The sequence below is a fragment of the Manacus vitellinus genome, unplaced genomic scaffold (assembly GCF_001715985.3).
Source record: "Manacus vitellinus isolate BGI_N305 unplaced genomic scaffold, ASM171598v3 scaffold_16_pilon, whole genome shotgun sequence".
Lineage (NCBI taxonomy): Eukaryota > Metazoa > Chordata > Aves > Passeriformes > Pipridae > Manacus > Manacus vitellinus.
This window is the reverse complement of record NW_021939189.1, coordinates 3,128,290-3,150,614: the sequence shown is the minus strand read 5'-3', so window position 1 is coordinate 3,150,614 and position 22,325 is coordinate 3,128,290. Positions and strand designations below refer to the sequence as shown.

General features: G+C 45.7%; 1 protein-coding gene across 1 annotated transcript in view; it reads right to left on the bottom strand.

Annotated features, from left to right (window-relative positions):
* The window catches only part of CHSY1 (chondroitin sulfate synthase 1), a 69,180-nt gene extending 53,440 nt beyond the window's left edge, over nt 1-15,740 (bottom strand). Inside the window, exon 1 of the mRNA XM_018069881.2 lies at nt 15,249-15,740. Coding sequence (XP_017925370.1) covers nt 15,249-15,614 — 366 coding nt within the window. The 5' untranslated portion in view covers nt 15,615-15,740. The remainder of the gene's footprint in view (nt 1-15,248) is intronic.
* Nucleotides 15,741-22,325: the final 6,585 nt, after the last annotated feature.

The window sequence follows — 22,325 nt, the reverse complement described above, 5'->3', positions numbered from 1 at the left end:
CCTCTCTCAATCTCCTGGCATGTGAGCGTTCCAGGGCAAAGGCTGGAGCACACAGTGCTCTGCACTTCCTGCACAGCTCCCAGACTCCCAGCAGGGATACAGCAACCCTTACGGGATTACAGACTCCACATCGCAGCAGATCAAACACAGGAGGAACTCTCTCCACACTGCAGCCTGTCACCTTCAGCCCAGGATCACTCTCAGGGAGTGAAAAACAACCCAGAATGGATCATACATATAACCACAGCACACAGGCCAACATGCATACTGCCCTAATAGGACACAGTGCCAGCAGCTTCTCTGGCAGGACGGGCTCAAATCCACCGGGCAACTGGATCTAAGAAGAATGGACAATCCCACGGTTTGTTTGGAACATTATAGAAGACACAGGTTGAATATTAATCAGAAAGAAAAAAGTACTGATCATCACCATATCAATGGGCTCAGTTTAGCTTTCAGTGCTCATTATTGTCTGGTGTGAGGTGCAGGACTGAGTCTGTACAGATATTTCCAAGTTTCAAAGTTATAGCTATGGCTTTATCCCCAAAGCCTCATGTAGAAAGGACTGCAGCAAATCTACAAAACACTTGAAGATTTAAAAAATAAATAGAAAGAACACCAACCTTGCAATAGCATTGTCCAAGTGACAATGCTCAGGAACAGGGTCTGGAATATTTTACAGTGATTCTGTCACATTCCAGCACATACAAGGATGTGAACATTTACTTTAGCTAACCACAGAGTGCATGAGCATGCAGCAATATGAAAAGGGGTGCTTTCCAGTGTGTGGCAATCGGGGGAGTCTAACCAGAATATTAAGAGCCAGCCATATTTTACTATTATTTACCATCGAGGCACCACAAGAGCCACTGCAGCTCCTTTCTTCTGAATATAATCATCATATTGATAAAACTGGCACCCATCCCAAACTGGACACGGCTTTTTTGTCCCACCACACAAAGAGAGGCAGACACAAAGACAACCAGTGACGTTATATTGGCTACCAAAGAAAACAAAATCCAAGCCACTGTTCTTCACCGCACGCTCTCCGCTTGGACTCTGAGGAGTCACTTTCAGACCCCGTTTTTGGGTAAAGGGTTGACTGTTTTTGCACGGTAACCAGGCATGAAATTACACCAGCCACAATGCAGGCTGCTCAGTGTTTTTCCTGAGCTGGCCATCAGTCAGGTGCACAAGTGCCCCCACTTGGATTTAACTTGGATGCCACGCCAGAACACGTCCCATCAGCATCACACTTGTCACTTCCACGCAGAATGGTTTTGCTGGCATGTGGAAGTAGCTGAGGCTCAGAGCATGTTGCCTTCTTGGCAGGTGTTCTACCTTGCCTAGGGGAGACAGGCATAGGGGAGTTCTACGTCTAGGAAAAATAAGATTATTGTAGCCCATCAGATATGATTTCCGGCTTTGAGGATTAGAGCTGTGTCATAGCGAGAGCCAGGGAAAACAGCTGGTTGTTCCTTAGCTTGCACCTTGTAACATTTTACTGCTTAGTTGCATTTATTCTAGAAATTTATATAATTTCCTTGCTGAAGGCATATCTCAGTCCTTCTCTGCCCACCCCCACCACATACCCAGCTCCCATACCCTTTTTAGAGAAACTGCAACAAAGGTTAAGCACATTTAAGGTTCACATTGTCCTCACTCCTTAAGGAGACAGTTTCTTCAGCAACTGCAAGTGATTGCTTCTCCTCCTCTCAGCACTCCCCACCTCAATTTTGTCACTCTTGGTCCTCCGCAGAGGTGAGCACCTGTAAAACAGCTCCCTGATTTACACAGGCAGCCAAACTCTCCCTCATGGCAAGAAACTGGTGCATTTTGAACAGCAGTTACAAAAGGAGCAACATCTGCTCAGTAACCGCTCGGCAGAGCGTTGCACAAGAGCACTGACTTTAGCCAGCCTGATATTGCAAATGCCAAAGGAATCTGGTTCCCTCGTATCTCTCTGCTCGCGGGACCTCTGTTTAGAATATTTGAAATTACTTGGACTCCACCACATGAATAAGACCCCCCTGGGTTTCACTCTGACTCTCTTGCTTTCGCCACCTTTCACCTTCAAGAGGTTCTTTTCCATTCCTCCACTTTGCTCCCCCTCCAATCCCAGCAAAGAGCCTCATCTGCACCCCTGCAAGCCAGGCTCCCCCAGTTTTATTAAGATATAATCTTCAGTGATTGCTCTGGGCCATGGTTCAGAAAGGCTGATGGAGAACTGCAGGTTTGTCTGCAGGGCTCTTTGCTTCCAGCTCAATTCGTTCCCTCTTTGATGCCCTCGGGGAGCTGAAGCACAGCATGCTGATTATTTCTGCAATTTCTGCCTGTGACTGTCCTGCACCTAAACTGGCGGGGAGGGGACGTTTCCTGAGCCCACTCCGGGAAAAGGCCCACTCCAGCAGAAAATTCAGTTCTCCCTCTCCCTCCTGAAAACAAGTCTGCTCCTGCCTCACCTCCCTTCAGCCCTGACGGTGGAATTTTAATTGAAGTGACTGGTGAAAGAGGGGAGGGAAGGTGTGGTTTGGCTGCAGGACACAGAGTCAGGACCTCTTACGCTCTACACCTTGCCCTGACGGTACCTCCTCATGTGCCCTGGGGATAACCCCGTGCCACGCAGGGAGAGCTGTTGTTCCACAGGGTGGAAGGAGCATGGGAAAGGTTTGCAAAGCTCTTTGATGTCGAAGCACAAAATTCTAGACCCGAGGTAACAGTTCCCTGGGTGTGCTGGGAAATCAGGTTCCTCCAAGTTTCCCTGCGAGCAAGGTCAAAACCACACTTCAAGTTCGCTCGAGAACGACAGCCAGTCTAAAATTAAGTTCAAAAGTAACTTCTCACCCTCTTGTGAAAGAGGCCACAAAAAGCCTAAATGCATCTTCAAAGCCAAAGCAGACCTTCAATAAGAAATACACCCCAGAGAGGGGAGCAAGCACAGGCACATGATCCAAGGCAGAGCTGGGCACGACACCAGGGCCTGGGCAGGGCAGAGCTGCTGCTCTCCAGGGACAGGGACTCTGTGGTGGAACATGCCATGGACCCACCCCAAGTCACCTTTTGCCACACTCAGATACCAGATTTCACAATTTATCCACCCTGATGGAACAGAAGAGAAGATCAACACCGAAGCAAAAGATCTTAACATAAAACAGAGCACATCCCTCTCGTGCTCTTCCTCTGTCCCGTGAGACCCATCTCATGGTAATTTGATGAAAAGTTATTTTTCCACCCAAGCTCTACTTTAAGTCAGGAAGCCAGCAGTGACAGCATGAGAAAGCTATTTGGGAATGGAACTGAAGAGCTGTCAGATAGCTTTGCGGGGTTAAAGAAAACCAACTTAGAAAACCAAACACAGTGGGCAGGAGATGGCAAACCTTAAGATGTCTGAAGGCCACAGGAGACAAACTCAGAGATTCCAAACTCACCAGGACCTTGTTGGCTTACAGAGCCTCCTCTCACTCCCTCCCCTACATTTCAAAAGATGAGTGTGCATTTCTGGGCTGGACTGGTTTCAGCAAAGTCTTTGTGAAATGAGTATGAGGACACGTGCAGGAGAAAAAAAAAATATCAGGGGAGGTAGGGAGAAAATGGGAAAATTAATCCAAAGGCTGCAATAAAGTTCAAAAACTTTAGGAAGTCAGGGTTTTTTTCCAGCTAAGTGCCCTGTGAAGGACAGGGGTCCCTCTGTGATGGTGCATACAATGTCTTTCAAGCCAGGTCTGTCGCTGGAGCAGAAATTCAACACACTTTTCCCCAGAGAAAGTTCTATTGTCCTGCAGTCACATCACCAAATTCAGATGTTTAACTGGAAGTGTGAAACAGAAGGATTCCAGTCTGTTTTTAAAGAGAAAATCTCCAGGCTACCAGTCCATCCCATAACTAACACCAGCTTTGTTCAGGGCAGGACCCAGCACAGTTCCCTATCCTCAAAAGGAAAGGGAGGCAACATATAAACAACATATCACTGTACATCACAGCCTCAGAGCTGCATACCTCAAACAGCAACCAGTGCTAACAGTCTGAGGCACCTCGACAGATGTATAGCCAAGCAGCTATAAAAGAGCCTTTGTGCTGGCTGAACAGAAACAAGGCATTTTCTGTACGGGAGACGGCCCTGACCACCTCGCAGAATAAACGGGGTTACACATTTCACACTTCCCCTGCACCGGGAACCGCGAGGGCAGATGGCACAAGGCAGACGCCGCGGGCTGGAGAAACGACCTGCTGGCTCTGCAGGGCCACCTCAGGGATCTGGAGGAGCCACCCTATGACCACAAGGAAGGTGGCTTTGCCCTCGGCTTCCATCTCCCCCGCTCGCAGTCCCCGCATCAGAACTGCGCGGCTTGATTTAAACCTGAGCCAACCCGCAATTCAGCAGAGACTTCTCCGTGCAAGAGATCACCACAAAACACCTCTGATCCACCATCCAGAGCTCCAGACAAAGGCTCTTCATCCCAGTGCTTCAGCACCCAGCTGCTATTTTGTATATTTTAAAATACACTTTTCATCTTCACCCTAGTTTCCAGCTCTGAAATTAGGCTAATTATTTAAGGCTGCAGGAGCCATGGTGTTATTTTTGGCCTAGAAAAGATAAGAAACCACGTGGACAGTTTCTCCTCAGTACAAGCACACACAGCAGCAATACTACTACTGGCAAACTTCAGGATTCAGCCAAACACATTATTCCACAGGATCAGAGGAGGCTTCCACTTGGGCCCAGTAAAACACAAGCAAGACAAAGTGCAACTGCAAAAGGCTCTTGCAGTGACTACAGTGCACATTTCAACTCCAGGGAGTCAGAGAAGGGGGGGAAAAAGATTACTTGAAAAAGTCAAAGAAAAATTGCCCTGTCCAAAACCTGGAAAAGCCACAGTTAGCAAACCTTCCCAGGGAAGCAAAAGCCCTGCTGCTTTATGAAGATTAAATCTGCTATTGTCTCACTGTTGTTGAATGTTTGCTTTTTTTTTTTTTTTTAATAAAGTTGCCCTTGGCCAAAGATGTTAGGAAGTGTCTTCAATAGGAGAAGGCTATAAAAACAAGTATGCCAGTTAATTATCTGTGATAAGGTTAGACAAACAAGGTAAGATAAGGTGAGGGTAAGGCTTCTTGATAAATCATCTGTGATAAGGTTAAGAAAATGTCCCCTTTGTCAGGACAGGGAAGACTCACATGCAAGGGCAGGATATTTTTGCTGACCTGGACAAGGAATGCAGGAGGTGAATGTTCTGGAGTCACTCATGTTGGACAGGACTGTTTTTAGTGAAGCATCTGGTCTGAAGACTGTAGGAAACCATTAAAAAAATTGGGTCAGGCATTTAACCCACCCTGCACCCATACATTAAGGGAGACTGGAGGAAAAAAGTCTTATAAAAAACTCAGACCTAAGATACAGTTACCCACTGAATATCTGTGCAGAATTACACATTATATTAGTTTTCAACCCCCACCTGCTAAGAACTTTCTCAGTCCTTATTGAGGACAAAGAACATTGCCCTCATGCAGAGATGCTGAGGAGTGAACTCTGCTGTCCCCTGGGCAAGTGTTTTCTCTCTCTGTAAGACAGTAATACATAATAAAACCTACGGTTATAAAGGATTAAGGCAGCTCAGTTAATACAAACTAGCACTCTCTCCTGCATTCCTCGCTAATTCAGTGGTGACATAACCAGCCAAAACATGTAGCCTTAATTCAAATAAGGTTTAAAGAAGTTACTGCCAAGTAATTACACCCATTCAAGGCCCATGAGCACAGGAACCTCCATTAATACCCTGCTGCTGCTCTCAGAGCACTTTTCTAACCAGTTGCACCAATCTGAAGTGGCAACCATGGACAAGAGCAGGCAACAAGTTTTCATGAGCAAACTTGTGCCTGCCTTTCAGGATGCACACAGTCTGAGCAGGGCCACGGGGACAGCGGGCAAGGACACAGCATCCAAATGCTGGCTGCCTGCTCAGCAAGGCCGGGGCAACCCTGAGGCAGAGCAGCTTTCTGACAACGTCCTTCTTTATTCTTCTGTTAACACGCTTTTCTTCGCAGCTGGAAGAAGGTGACAGTGGCACTTCTGGAGCTACAAGCAGCTTTTTACCACCCCTTCCTGCTTTCTGATGAACTGCTGGCTGAGTCCAAACTACGGGTTCCCATTTATTTCGTTGCTAATCCTGGCCTCTGTCTAAGAACCTATGCTTAATCCACAAAGAGTATCGGATGCTTCTGAAGGCTGCTTCCAAGAACAAAAATACAGCACTCAGTTGGAGCTCCCTAAAGCCATTCAGTAGTAAGGATTAAACCCAGAGACTTGGGTGGAACTTTAGATCCAGTGGGCATGACCCTACCTGTGCTCTCTTCATTACATGAGAGCAAGTCTTTGCCTTTCCCTAAACCTCTTTCTAAGCTAATGAAGCACTGGCTCCAGGAGACTCATCCCACAGCTCTGCACAAACATTCAGGGCTCCCATCCTGCACTGACAGTGCTCTCAGCTATAAACCAGGACACTAAAGGAAGCTGTTTGCCCTATCCCAGGACATCAGATCACCAAGCATAGAAGATGATCACTGAAGTTTCAGCTGCACTGAAAGTGGAAAAACTGCTGGGCTGCTCACCTGGAAAAGGGAGCTCGCTGTAGTGGCTGTCCTCTTATCAGCAACACTTCACATCAGGGCACAACACTGCAGCATGGACAAAGGATAAATGATAATCGGACACTTCCTACTCCAAGAGTCTTGAAAAATGGTCCTTAATAGCTTGGGCCCTTAATAGCAATATAAACGATATGCAGGTTCTGATTCTTTTCCTGAAATCACCATTACCACACAAGCTGCAAGTAACAGACATGAAGTTCAGTCGGTTCTTGAGAATTCATCTGAGAAAAATCTGCCACAACTTTTATTTTGGCCTCTTCATTATAGCAGCACTTTTAACTTGCTCAAGACACAACTAAAAAAAAAACATTGACACTAACTTGTTTTCACAGTAGAAAGGTACTTTTATGTAAGAAACTAACCAGAAATAACCAGGACTCAACTTGCAGTTTTGCAAGGACTTCCAGTTTCAGCTAAAACTCCAGCATTGAAGAAAACAAAACCAGTTAGTTCCCCAAACTCTTCCAATTAAGTTCCCAACTTCTTTGTGACACATAAAGGTCATTTTGGTCTGGGCATGCAGGAAGATAATCCCCACCCTTCAGGCAATTGGGATTTCTGGCAAATTTTAAGAGGTCTCCAGCTGATAACCATGAAAGTTCACACCACCAGGAGCCCAGATAAGCTTTTAACACAGGAAATTAGTGTGAAAATGTTTTAAGCATTTTAAAGATCAATTAAGATGGTGTAACAGTCCAGCAAAGTAGAATCGAGTTCTCTGCTTCAAATCAGATGGTTTTAGAATACAAAACAGCAGCTCTTCAGCTGGGAGGTGTCTACAGGAAATGAGGTTAGACAAATGCAGGGTAATTAATCCTCTGTGCAGTCAGATTAGGGACTCACACGGTCCACAGGGCCATCACACACAGTCCAGAGCACTGAGCTAAACTGCTACTTGCCTGCTGCAGGTTGTCATCTTCCACCTCCCCTGTCCCTCCATGAACCAATGGTTCTCCCACCAGGGCCTAAAAAGCCAAGCTCCTTCCTGACACACCAGGTGCACTTGGGTACAATGCATGGGAAGACAACACATGCAGTTTTCATTTGTAATTGCAGGTGCAAGCTACAGAAAAAGGAACGTGCCAGCACTCCAAATACTTTTTGCCTTTTGCCTTGTCAGCACCAGGGGACCACAAATCCATCGAGGACAGTGACTTCAGGAGAACCGAAAGGCAAACTGACAACTCCTGGGCCGGGGTGAGGAGTCACCTGGTGTTAACAGCTCTTTTCAGTCTCTCTCCCAGCACCAGCAGCAGACCAGTGACTGCCAACAGTGTGAACTGGCAAAATGTGATTGCAGGGACCAGAAATGCATCCCCAGGCACTGCCCTGGTACACTGTCAGCCCAGGGAAGCGCTCACAGAGCAGCTGCTCAGTGCTCTCTCAGGAGGGTGAGCCTGATAGGAACTACTTGCTCCAAAAGCATTAAGAAAGCCCTTCAAAACAGGTTAAAGCTACATACCACTGTGGCTACAACCAGCCTAAACCAACTCTGGATAATTATTTGTGTTGATCCATTGAAAGTTCAAAAGCAAACAACGTTTTACATTAAATCTGTTTTTTTTAAGTAACAAACAGATACCCCACCATATCCATACATTTACAAAATCCAATTTTTGTTCCTTCTCTGTAATAATTCAGTTGGTTTTACTGAAAAGATCCCAGTATTTCTCAAAAAGCCATACTCCAAGTATACTACACTGAAGGCATTGGAGCTGTGTGTTCCTGCCATCCTGTTGGTGACCTCAGCTAAGTTTATATTAAGCCCCTTCCCCACATCAGCACTTCATTTCTATTTCCCATCACCAAACAAGTCTGGCTTTTTTCTCCCCTGCTTACAGGCTCTGACATCTCCATGCTGCTGGTGCTTTAAGCTGCTCACAGGACTCAGCTATAATAGACTGAAGGGAGAAATGCAAATACTCTCTCCAAATTAATACAACTAACCCCCCCTCCCCCAAACATCCAGGTCACAGTTACCCTCTACATATAGACCAGCTAATAACTTCCATACTGAGAGCTCCAGATGAAAACACTTCATGTCCCCTTTAGTGAGAAAGACAAATTTTTTTAATTTACTTTTTTGCTGTCGAGTCACGTATGACATTTACAGAGATTCTGTTTATATAGAAACCATGAAGTGGTTTATTCCCCCACCCTTGTATTTTATACACAGAAATAAGCACTAAATAAAATGGAAAAAGAAACTTGCCAACTCAAAATTTGGTCAGATTTAACTGACCCATGGGAGATAACTGACTACAAACGTATTATTGGGTTTGGTATTGATTAGATTTGGAATTTAACAGTGTCCTTCCGAGGTGTCCAGTCAGGTGGGATTCTCCTGCAAGTAACAGTGCAGCTCTGATCACAGCACAATGTTGTTTCTTCCAAGTCTCACAACTCCAGCAAGCTGTAAAGTAATAATCTACCCTGTGGGATGGCTTTCCCATCAGTTTAAAAGAAAAAAGTACAATAGAAAGCTTCTAGTCTGACTTACCTCCCTCTGCCTATCCCCACTGCTGCTCAACAGAACAAACTCAAATCCTCACCTATCTTCTGAGTGCCTTAATTAAGAAACTGGGATGATGAGCTATTTTACTAGAGTTCTTTGTCCTGCCATGCAATGAAGGATTAGCCTTTCCTGACTTGTCCTCAAGATAACAACTAATCCTGATGGCTCTCTCAACTCAACAGGCTGCACAGATCCTAATTTATAACCGAACCACTGCACTTCACAACAACAATAATGAGGACAAAAGCAATACTTCTGTTTGCTGGATTCATGACTGAAGCTTCCTAAGAGTCTGCACGACACCATCAAAGTCTTCATTTCAGCAACCCTCAGCTTAGGCATTAGGTCAAGTCACCCAGCTAACTAAGGACAGATTAACCGTGTGCTCACAAAAACTAGGTCAGTCCAAAACAGTCTCTGTAGCCTGGAAAGGCATCTCTGTGTAAGCATGAACCACACAGCCTTCCATTTTGAAAAGGATGGTCTGCAGAAAGGGAGTGTGATCCAGTTTTGTTACACTTGCTCTTGAGTTCTGCAACACAGAAGAAACCTTTACCAACCTGAGTTCAGAAGTCACTAAGAAATAACTTAGTGATGCCAAGTTCTCCCTCTTCGAAATATCTGGTTCTCAAACACTCAACTATTTTTCTGAACTGAAAGAGTCAGGTCAGGACCTGGGTGCAGACCCAAGATAAGTCTCCTTACTCCAAACCCTCCTAACCCACACCTGGTTTCACAAGCCCAGCCTGCAGCCTTTACTCTCTCCTTTGACCTCTCTGCCCTTCTCCTCAGCAAACACTAAAATTAGACCACAGTGGTCAAACCACGCTGCCTCTCCCACTGTCCTCACAGTGACTCCCTGTCACATCAGTCACGTATTTTCAGTCTCACACTGACCCCCACACATCACCTGCTCTGCCCAGATAATGCTCTTCTCTAGTCTTACCTGTCTGTCCTCTGACAAAATGCCATTCCTCATTACCTTCAATTCAGGGAGCTCAATCTCCATCCAGCCCCAGAACGCATGGCCACCCACTTACAACTTAATCTGAAGCCAAAAAGACATCTCAGAAGCATTTTGAAGATAAAATTTAGTGCTGGAGGAAAGATGATTTATAAACATCCACTCCAAAACTCTGGGCACATTTGTATCCTCCCTCTCTCACACATGATTTGTATCGTAGGTTTCTTGAACGAAGAGGTGCAGTGGGCTGCACACCCAGAGAGATAAGATATCTGTGCTGTCAGGGTTTGCCAAGTTCCTATGCTCTGACTTGGACAAAAAGCACAAGCTTTGAAGCCAGGACAATACACATATATTAGAGCATCTGATTTCAGAAGTGCTGCTGGGTGCTCCCACCACCAAGACAAGTCTGGACTCTAAGGTGAGGGTTTACAGAGCCAGAGTGACCAAACATCACAGTCCAACCCCACTGCCCTCAGTGTCTGCAGAGAACCAAGGTGCTTCAGAGCACCCTGCCCAGCACCTCTTCACATCCTGCTCTGAGATGCTGCAGCAGCCACTGCACATAGTGTGCCACACATGAGCCACCTACAACAGGATTAATCTCCTTTTTTTGATAATGAAGAAAGGTTTTCTCAGAGGATAAAGCAAAGGAACTGCACATTAGCTGTTAGCAGCTGCACCTCTTCCCAGCGTTTCAGATCTGATCAATCACAGCAGGACTTTCATCTTTTTTTGACTTCTGGCTGTCTTACTGAAAGCCATAAACTTCAGTTTTGCCCATGGGAGAGTCCATTCCAGAAATGGTACATTCTGGCACTGCCAATGTACTTGGCAGATATAATGTGCACTTTAAGGGCTTTCCTAACTTCAGTGAATTTCACAGTAGCAATTATCTTCAATTACTCCAGATGAAAGACCACACAAAATGTTAATTCAAACCCCCCTTCTCCCAGAAGCCCCCTGCTATCCCCAGTCACCACTGCCCTACTTTTTCCTTCACCAACGCCCAGAAGGTTGGACCTTGATGCTCACATTTCCTGATGTGATTGCTGCCTTTGTCATACCTTCTTTTCCATATATATCATAAAAAAATCCTGTCTCATTTCAGGGTATTTAAGAGTACTTGTGCCACCTCCACACAGACACATTTGGCTGCTCCTTACCTAATTTCTCCCACAGCCTCAATGAGAACAGAAGGAAAACCAGAGAAAACAACTGGGCATTTACACCAGCAATTAGAGGTAGAATAAGCCACTCTGTGAGATCCAGCTCTTTCTGCTGCACTGCAGGACACAAAGCAGCATCACCTAAAAGCAGTGTGTGTCAGAAGAGCTTTATTAGTGAATAAATTAATGGGATATATCAGCACTACCTTGATTTTTAGCAGCTACAAAGAGCTTGTATTAAAGTTGAGAAGATATTTAACATAAATTAGAACAATATTCAGCAGAAGTTACGAAATAAGACTGAAACAAAACCAAGCTACACAGCGATGGCTTCGTAATTCAGGTGCATTTAGAGGAAATATCAGACTCAAAATGAAAACTGAGGTCAGCAATATGTTGGGATGGTTTAAATCACAAATGAGAGAGCTTGTCTTCAAAACTGAAACTTGTTCTCAGGCTGAATTGCCAAGACCACACATGGCACCACATGGCAGTGTAGGAGAAAACAAAACTTCTATGTCCCTGTGATCCATGCAAGATGAACTGGGAGAACTACTGGTGAAAGTCAAGAGGAGAAGGAAGGAGACTTAAGTATGTAAATTTTTTCTGAGAAAAGCACGCAGCAAGTGCGCCAGAGGTCCAAAATACCAACATTCACTAGAAATGCAGAATCACTTCACTTCCAGAGCAAGTTCAGTACAAGCCTTTGGTCCTCCCTAGGAGGAATGACCACACTCTACATTGCTTCACAGACCCTCGAGCTCCCTTCTGTAAACTTCTGAGATTTCACAGCTCCATTCTTTTCATTACTTTTTTCTTTCAGTTTGCTGCATGAAACCTCTGGCCTTGGCTGCTCCACCCTATAGAGCACTGAGTTTTACAGCTATTTGTCAAACAGCAGCGACAGCCTCGGCTTTGTTTTTACAATGATGATAATCCTTGCCCTAAAGAACTCACATTTAACGGGCATGTCTCACCAGTGACTCACTCGACCTGTGTCAAATAGGGCAACCGCTACGAGCCTGGTCACAGGAGCCTAAAATCCACCATGGGCAGCAAACTGCTCCTGGACCAGCAGCCTGGGGGGTCAGATGAAGCTCCCCAGAGTCCAGGGAGCTTCGGTTCTCAAGCTTGCACAGGCTGTTGCTGCCTCTTTTCTGGGGTGAGATGACACAGGAAGTCCAAAGAATCCTGGTGTCAATTCCTCTACTGTATTTGCTGAAAAGCTCCTGACGGCAGGAAGAGTGTGAACAAATCCTTACAAGTCTTGAAACGGGCAATAACCGGTGCCACTAATGAAGTGGTCTAAGAGGCACCGCGGAGAGCAGAGCAGTGACAGAAACACAGGAAGGGGGGGAAAAAAGGGGTTTTGAGACAGACTGCTGTGAGCAGAAAAAACACACAGAGCCAGGCCTGGTGATGCATTTGGGCACAACACCAGGGCCAGGGCCAGGGAAGATGAGCAGCACAGTAAAGACATTGTGGGATCCTAAAAATCGGAGAAAGGGGGCAGTGACAGTCATGTAGATGAGTAAAACGGTTCTGGGCAGGGAGCCCACCACAAGAACAGTGCAGGGGAAAAGCCACCCGCAGAGAGGTCCAGCAGCGCATTCCACGTTTGAGATGCTGCGGACTAAAACCAGTGAGCTGGGGGGTGACTGAAAAGCCCTGAGCAACTCGTTTGTGCTGCCACTTGAGCCTCTCCAGAATAGGAAGCGCAGGCTGCAAAGGAGAAGTTTGAGGTTTGGGTTTTCTGAGGCCAACGCCGCTTTGTTTGCTGAGCCTCATGCCGTCGCGGCTTCCCTTTCCATGGGAATTGTGAGGGATCTGGTGGCTGTGCCCCAGCAGAGCAGGCGCAGATAAACCTTTTCCTCCATCAGGAGCTCGCTGAAATACAGCACTCTGCAATTCACTTCCAGTGGCCTGTTACTTGATGTTCGTGAACGTACAAGACACGGAAAATGTCGCTTTTACACCAGGCTTTCCCAACACAGCTGTTACGACAGCTGTGTTACTTCACACAGCTATTGCTTTATCTGAAATAAAATACCAGGCACATTTCATCTAGTTGTCTGGGCAATGAGAGGACCACATCAAAAAGGAAAAAAAAAAAAAAGGAAAAGATGACAGGTTTTTAAATTGAAAAGCCACAAGTAAATGAGAGTGGACCTACTCCTTGCAGAAGCAGAGTGCTTTCATCACTGAAACTCTTCCCTCCTCCCCAAACAGCTGAGCCTTAACATCTCACACTCTTGGGTTACTTCTGAACATCCTACACTTTATACACTTCACACAAACCAATTTTAAGTAATTCATGGCACTCAGGAGAATCCAGCACTAGGGATAATTTAACAGAAGTTGATCAAACAAAACTGATTTTGAGAAAAGCCCCATCTATTTCTGTCAGACAGCATTCCTAGTGCAGTTGTGTGCTGTCATTAGCTATTTCAATCCAACATTTGATCATACTGAATTTGGGAGAGCTCTGCCAGTTTAAGTAGAACCAAAATGTTAACCTTCAGTAACTTAATCAAATGCCACATGGTACAGGCACTCACAGCAGAAGTTATTTCAACTCTGAATGTCTAGAGAAAAAATTTTATGCGGCTAAAAACTGCGGAAAAAGTTACTGACTCCTTACAAACTTCTAACCACAACGCTGGCAATACATAAACTAGTTCCAGGTCTGAAAGTAAGGAACGTGGAGAGACACTGTTAGTCCAGAAAATCTCTAGGTACAAAAGATATGAATGAATTACTGCAGCTGGAAACCTCCTTCCCCTTCCTCAGAGGCTTTCCCGTCACTGAACTGTGAACTGAAACGAGGCAACAGCTTTCAGGGGCAAAAACTCGGTGTCAGAAGTTGAACACAAGTCTTTGCCAGTGAGAGAGTGGCTCAGCAGCAATATCTGTCATCGTTTGTGACCACAGCACCTGTCACACGGGCAGAAGAATCCCCCCCTTCACCACATCTCATAAAAGGACAAAGTGGTAGTTGCGTCAAGTCATAAATGTTTGTGTACAAAACCCGTTCACCCTCTCTTCTGCTTTCAGCTTCTCCCTTAGTTCTATGACAGACCTACTGGCATTCGCTCTGGTGAAACTGCAGCTCAAGCCCTGTAAGTGTTTTCAGACAGTCTGCAAACACCCAGGACTCGATTCAAAAAGCCCAGCACACCCAGGCAGGAGAAGACCCTCTCACTCCTGAGAGGAGCTGCCAGCCCCCAGCAAACAGCAGCAGTAGACTCTGCCACAAGCAGGCTGGGACTCTCAGGGGTTTTTTCCCCCAAATGCCAAAGCTGCAGCCATATCAGTGTGGGCAGACCATGAGTTTTGGCTCGTCCAAAGCCATCACCAAGAGTGGTCGTTTGTCTCTGCTGACATCAAAGGCCTGTCAAGCAGGTGGGGCTGCCAGCGAGTCCCCAGGGCAGCAGCAGATATGGGCTGTGCAGGGTGACAGTGCCAGCCACCAGGAGACATCTCTAGTTTGGGAAAAAACTGTCAGTGTCAGGGTAAACATCTGTCAGCCTCACACATTTCCACTGCGGTAAGAAACACGGTAATTGTATCATCCATTTTCCACGCTCGCACCATGACAAGCTAAAGAAGATAAAAGAGGCTTGGGCAGTCAGGACTGCAGGCAGTCGTGGCCATTTTGATTTAAGCTTATTCCCTTTCTGTCTAAATAAACATATCTGTTACGAATGATGAATGTTCCTCCCCTATCCCTCATGTGCCTCGTGTCCAACTCTGTTTCCCTTAGCGCTGCACTTCCATATTTCCGTAGGTCTTTCCTGACACTTCTAGGAAACAAAGAGTGTAGAAACTGTACAGCTGGGTGGTCAAGCTGCAAAGGGAGGCGAGGGCTGGAGGAACCGCTATGTACAACAGCACTCCCCTGCTGCAGCCTCTCCCACCCTCCCCTCTACCTCCCCCAAAGCACGCTCCTCATCCTTACCTCGTAGGACCACACGCACTGCACTCCCGCGAACCTCCGCACGCATCTCCCCACCTCCACGTCCTCGTGGGTCGTGTACATCTCCCGCAGGCACTCGCCGATGTGGGGCACCATCCTCCGCAGCACCTCCCGGCTCATGATCACTCCTGGCCCCCCCATGCAGAAGTTCTCGCCTGGTTCCAGCGCCAGCTTCCCCATCTCCTCCGTGGTGCCGAGCCCGGTCTGTCCCAGGAAGAGCGGCTCGCTGCTGTTCAGGCTCCTGAGGAAGTTCTCCAGTTTGTCCCCTTTGATGTAAACGTCGTCGTCAGCCCTCATAAACCATTCGTATTTGTCCAAGTAGTGGTCATGCATGTATTTGAGCATCATGAAAGATTTCTTCTGGGGTGGGTAAGTGTCGTCTACACCTGGAAGCGCCACGATGGGGATGGGAATAGAGGTGTCCGAACCCTCGCTGGAGAAGAACTCGACTTTGCCAGGAATGGTTTTGGACCATGTTCTAGAATGAAAAAGACAAGAAGGACTAATTAAGTATGCAAACCAGGGCAGGTAGAGAGTGCTACCAGAGACTGTACCTCATCTGCTTTACAAATTGTCTTTATAAACGCCTTGAAAGGTTATTTTTTACCACACAAATGAGGACATGGCACACAGAGTAACTGGTACAACACACAAAAAGTTCTGCAATGACAAGCATCTGAATATCATTTTTGCACCTCCACGTGTTAGAAAAGTAGTTGATAGTAGCAGTTCACCAGTGGAAGGCAGGATTTCTTATGTACATTCAGTTTTGGACTAACTAGTATTGGCCACAAAATACAGGGGGGAGCCAGTATGGACAAACAGTTCACATACAACTGGATTTAACACTTCCAAAGCTTCCCTGCAAGTTATTCAGCATCATTTCCACCTTCCATTCCGTCTAAGCCTCTCCAAAAGCTCAAATGTGCACTCAGAAGCACTGACTTCCAGAGAGTAAATTCACATGAACTTGCAAGGAATCGGTATCCCATGGAAAAGCAACCAAACAGCAGCTTCTCCAGATGCTGCCTGAAGAAGCAAAGCAGGGAACATGGAGGAACAGTAACCTCAGGTGGGTTTGCCCATACCAGTCAAGTCCTAAAAGATGCCTGTAAAACATGTAACTCCCACAATAACATGGTGCTACCAACACTCACACCTCCAGCAGCTTGCCAGACACTTCATTCCAGATTTTAGTGAAGAGGAACATCACGGAAGAGGAGCTTTTTCTGCGCAAAGCAGCACAGAGACAACATCTGCTCCACACCTTCCGTGCTCCTCTGACAAATCCAACCCATCTGCGTGGGCAAACTGGGTCACTTATATGGCAGGAAGAGCTGCAGGATGATTCCTCAAGGCAGACTGCAGAACACTGTCTCCTCCAGGGAGGATTTTCAGTCATGTAACTGTTACAGCCTTGCCCTAAAAATTATTAATTTTAAGCTTTCAGTACTATTTTCTGAGATTCTATCTGGGGGAAAAAAGCAGAGATCACATATCCCTCACAGAAAACTATTTTCATTGGTAAACCAACAAGTTTTGCCCCTTTTTGTAAAGGGGGAGAATATTTTATAATTATATTTGGTGACTATGCTCAGAATATAACCTAAAGGTGAATTTGAAAACACTCTCAAGGTAAAGGACACAGTATTCCCTAAATGCATCACTGTCACTCTGACCAGATGCCTCTCAGCACAGGTTTCTTGCCAAAACCTGAGCAGATTTTGGGCAGCACAGACCATCTGAAATTTGAAATCTCCAGATTATCTGTTGTGCGAAGTCTGAAACACAAATATATTTCATCAGAAGAATTGTTCCTTAAGCTCCACCAGAAAATGTAAAGGTATTTAATTAGACCTACGTAAACATCAACTTTGACACCTTAACAGTTTCACACTAATTGAGTTGTGTGTAATTAATATCACCCAATTACTTTAAAAGCTTTGTCTTCTGGATTTCTTACTGCCATGGGTAGTGTTTCGTAGGAAAAGTTTAGATCCCAGCTTCCCAAAGAGCACAGAGTGAAGCAAATAGGAACATTCCCATTGACTTCACAGCAGAGGTGATGAGGCTTTTAATCATCAGTCATGCAAGTAATGCACAGTACTACTGGTTATAAGTCATATCCTGTTAAAGCACGGAAAGCTGCCCCTTTTAAACGTGACATGATCATATCTTGACCTTTCACTAATCATTAAGGAAGTTCTGCTGTTTATTTTCTGACACCCACACTCAACATACAAATCATCTACGGCTCTTCCCACACCAACCCCCAATCTAAGTTTAAAAGACTTCTCTTTGTTAAAGGTACTTGATGCATTTCAATTTTAATCTCACAGAAAGAAAAGGCAGAAGAAGCTACTGAAAAATTTCATCCACTGCAAGCAGTTCCCAAGGGAGTTTTGGATGGACCCAGGACTAGTTATTAGCTAAAGTCTTATGGAAATTTCTGTTTATTGATTTTTTTATTCAAAAGCAAACAATGAATTTTCAGACTTGTTCTCCATATCCGGAAAGATCTGCCTTTGTAATGAATACAATCTATGGACAACATAGGGTGTTTTCTATCACTCCAGGCTTTAGCTCCTTTATGGATTCATGAGGATTTGTCTTCAACTATTTTTTTTAATTCTTTTTTAAACCACCACCCATTTTGTTGGTTCCCAGCTTAAATTTACTCCCTGCTCTCCACCTAGGTACCCTCACCTCAGGACCCACAAAGTGTTGTCAAGAGAAGAATTCCCACTCAATGGAGAGGGAACAAAATGCATGTACATCCATAAACCCTGGCATGTTTGATTCCCAGCCTTCTCATTGCCCTAAAAACCTCAGATTGAAGCCAGTTTGAGCCCATCTTTCCGTGTGTCTGCGCCATACTTAAGTTTCACATTAAAGCAGGAGTAAAACAGAGAGTAAACCATATATTCCTCATATGTGAGGAGCACAACACAGACAGAAAGACCAGGTCCTAACAATAACCACACCCCAAGGACCAGTGTGCGACCTGGGTCGGCACCAAAACGTTACTTCAGCCTTGGGATCTCACGTCAACCACATCAACCACATCGACCAAGCCCCAGCACAGCTTGACTGAGCCTTTGTTCACTTCCTGCAACAACACAATTTCTGGGATGAGACAACTCGACGTGTTATTTGTGACTGTGGCTTTGAGCATTTGTTCGAACCCAAGCAGGCAAAACACATTCCCACATGGAAAAATGGCCCGAGTGTCTGTGTCAACGCAAGCACAGCTCGGCAGAGGCTGAAACAATGGAGTCACCACGGGCTGCTCCTCACGTCGGAGCCGCAGCTCGCTGCGGCCCTTTTTTGGGGAGAGAATACACAGAGAACAGTTTGCTCAGGAAACATGTTGTTGCACTCAGCCAAAGAAGCCAAACCACAGACAGCAAGATGAACTGCGAGCACGTTTTTCTGACCCCAGCTGATAACAGCAGAACCGAGGGCTGGTAAATGCAAGGAGATGAATTCTGATCAAAGCAGCTTTTAACTTTTTTATCCAATGTTGCAAAGAATCAGACCTGGCTCGATCACCAGCAGCTCCACAGATTAATGTGTTAACACCTACGTTTCTTGCCTGTCCTCCCACCTCCAGTCTCGTTTACCATGTCTGCTCTCAGGTTATGGGCAGCAACCTGACCCCTTCAGCTCCTTAGCACAGAGCTCTTGTCTCAACATCTCCCCACCTCTGTGGCCCCACCAGCACCCACTGACATTGCTTTCCTGGCCAAGGGTTCTCCAATATAAGACTTGCAGGTTGTATCTGAAAAAGAACTGTATGTTTGATAATTAAAAAAAAACAAGGGAAAATGTTCTATTGAAACTTGATGCTCTCTTTCCCCTGCACTGCCCTGTCACCCTCAGCTGTTTAAAGGACATGTGGACACAGCATTTCTGCCACCAGACTCCTGCATCTACATCTGCAGAGAACACCTTGGCTGCAGTGATCACTTGCTGGTGGCTTCAGTCAGCTCAAAGCCATTTTGACTCTGTCCAAGGAGAAATATCAGGTTCTGAATACAACTGATACATGTCCTGAACTGGTCATTTAAAAACCCAGCAACTGAACTGCTCTGACAGATCCCAACCTTATCTCCTCCGTGTAATCTGAATCTGCTGCCTAAACAGGAGGATGTGCATGAATCAGGACAGCAAGGCTCTCTATTACCTTCCCCAGGAGGTAAAACACCTGCACAACAGTGTGTGACCTGGTTTCTCTCAGTGCAAGAGGTACAGAACTCTAACAAAGCAGAAGCTTGTCTTCTGGCAAGAAACAAAGTGAAAATTAAACAAACACAAACAAAATCAGTAACGCTTCCTGAGGAGAAAGCTCTTAGCAGAGGACATCAGTCTCCAGTACTGGTGGCTACCAAATCAATTTTATCACCCCTCAACTGGTTTTGCACACTGGATACCCTACATATACCCTAATCTGAGCAAGTCACAAGCAAACTGGGTGAAAAGATTTTATCCCAGCTGGAACAGGTATTCACAAAACACAGAAAACTTTGTGCACACTGAGTGTGCTAAAAACCCCCAATATCTTCTAAAAGGTGACCACAACTACAGTCATCAAATGTTGTCGTAAGTTTATTTCTTCATTCAAAAAGAAGCTCAAAAAGCATAGCTTAAAGGAGGAAAAGCAGAGATCTTGAATGTTTTATTCTTGAGTTTCCAGTATTTATTATTTATTTGTATTACCTAGCTTTGTTATCAGCTCTGCAGACTCGGCAGAAGCACAGTCAGTGGTATTATGCAGACAGAGCTCCCTTTGTAGAGACCCAAGCTGAACACTATGACAAAAAATGGTTTTTGTCTGCAGCTCAGGAACATCCCTTAGAGGAGATCAGAGAAGTCATTTAAAGTTTTGAGAAACAGTCATCTTGTATAATTACGCTGAAGAAAATCATAATTTGTGAAGAACTCAGCAAGATAACAGACATAAAAGACTTATGTCTTGAATGCAGCTAAATTTCATGTTGTATTAGGGCTAGTTTTGCATAACTTCAAGGTCCCATCTTTCCAGCAACACCTGCTGCAGGGGAAGCAATGAACCACAGCTCAGCCAGGAGAACTGAGCATGGAAACCAGCATACTGCTCCTGCACATGGTGCTGCACATGACCATCATGAGAGGTCACCAAGAAAAGCTGTTTGCTAAAATCTCCAGATAGGTTTAAAAGACCTTGTCGTTAAGATCTGCATTACAGAATTCAGATTTTGAGGAAAAGCTCCTGTCAAGTTTTTGCAGGGCAGCTTTACCAGAGAACCCAAGCAGCTTCTACAGCTCTTAAAGAGTCCTTTGAACTAAACTCTTCCAATTTAAAGTGATGCCAGTTTTCTGCCCGTGGATATCCAGCCACCTTCCTTGTGGAAGCAGGGACAGAAATGGATCTATCACCCATAGGCACACCAACAGTCAACGGGTCAGGCGAAGATCAAAGCCCAAATGTCCCAGAGGTTTGGGCAGTGTGGTTATTGTGGGGTGTGTAGGTGACTTTGTTGCTCCTTATCTCCCACGTACCAACGCCAGCTGCTCTCACTGTATTTGTTTCATACTGTTCCTTAAACATTCTCGCAAATTTTAGGTTACTGCTCGGAAAGCCCAAGTACATCATGTTTCTGTTGGAAGGTACAAGGGCAGGACAGAACCGAGTCCTCGCTATTGCAAGACTGGTACAATTCACACATGAAGTAAAACACGTACTGCGATGTCACGATGTTCAAAGTCACTTCACATGACCCCCAGTGCCACCCAACAGCCTCCACCCAGGCTCTGAATTCAAAAGCAGCACAACAATGTGTTTTGTATTACACTTCTGCAGCAGCTAGTGCAGGTTTAGACAGATAATATGAACTCCTTTAGACCCCAAATCCTTCTGGCTGCCTTTCACTTAAGCCTTTCCAAGCACTCAGGTATTTAGATTTCAGTGCACACTGTTTTCTATAAGCCACCATTACCAGTGTGGCAGCAAATGGAGCCTCCAAAGGGCATCCTTCTGCCACAGGAGAGGGATGGCTCAGCACAAGCCCTGGGCATCACTCATGGTCCTCGTGGCACTGGAGGGTGCCGTGGGGACTGTCCCAAACCGAGTACTGCGGCTGTGCTCCTGCAGAGATACTGCCAAAGGCCAGCCGCTGACATCTCGCCATTAACTGCATTCACACTACTCTCCTGCCACGTTTCCCGGGAAATCTAGTTGCTACGCAAAAAAAAAAAAAAAAAAAAGGGAAAAAAAAAAAAAAAAAAAAATGGGTTAACTGCCTGATATTTCTGTTCCTGAGACAGCAGACTTAAATCTTCTGGGAGCCTGCTTATTCCCATCCTCTCCTTCCCGCAGCTCTTTTAGGACAACTCCCCTCAACTGCAAAGCCATTAGCACATATTATTGCACTTTCCCTGAACCCCAGCCATACTTTAACTCCTTCCTGCCCGGCTCTTTTCCTGACTATTCCTTGTCCTGTGATGTGACACCGCAGTTCCTGCTGCTGCACTTCACCGGCCTCCTGGAAGGGCAGCTCTGCTAACCTGGCTGTCAGATGCAATAACCGCTGAGGCTGCAAACCTGCTCTGCGAAAACCTGTAGATCTAAAGCTTATTCTCTGCCTCGTACACTACAAAAGCACGACTGTTTCAAAGAGCCAGCTGCTCCCGAAAATCCAGCAGGCCTGAGATTTGCCTTGCAGTGGTCATTTTGCTCATGATTGATGTTCAGGAAGTGGATTGCTTCCCCTCTTTTAGACCCTATCTGGATTCACAGCAGCAAGGATCAGCAAATGCTTTCCGCTCCGGTCCCTTTTAGCTGTGTCTGTAAATGGCCTTTGAGCCACAGCAATTTGGAGGTATTCAGCCTCTGAATCCCTAATTCCTTTCAGCGTGGTATCAAGGCTCTGCACACGCTGCCACCCCGGGAATGCCTTGCTAGCAGCTTCCCATTTCACTGGCTGTGCCAGCGATTCAGCTCACCAGGATGCTTTGTCAATGTAGTAATCCCAGCAATTGTCTGCTTGAGTACTTCATGGCAATCAAAAGCCATTTAAG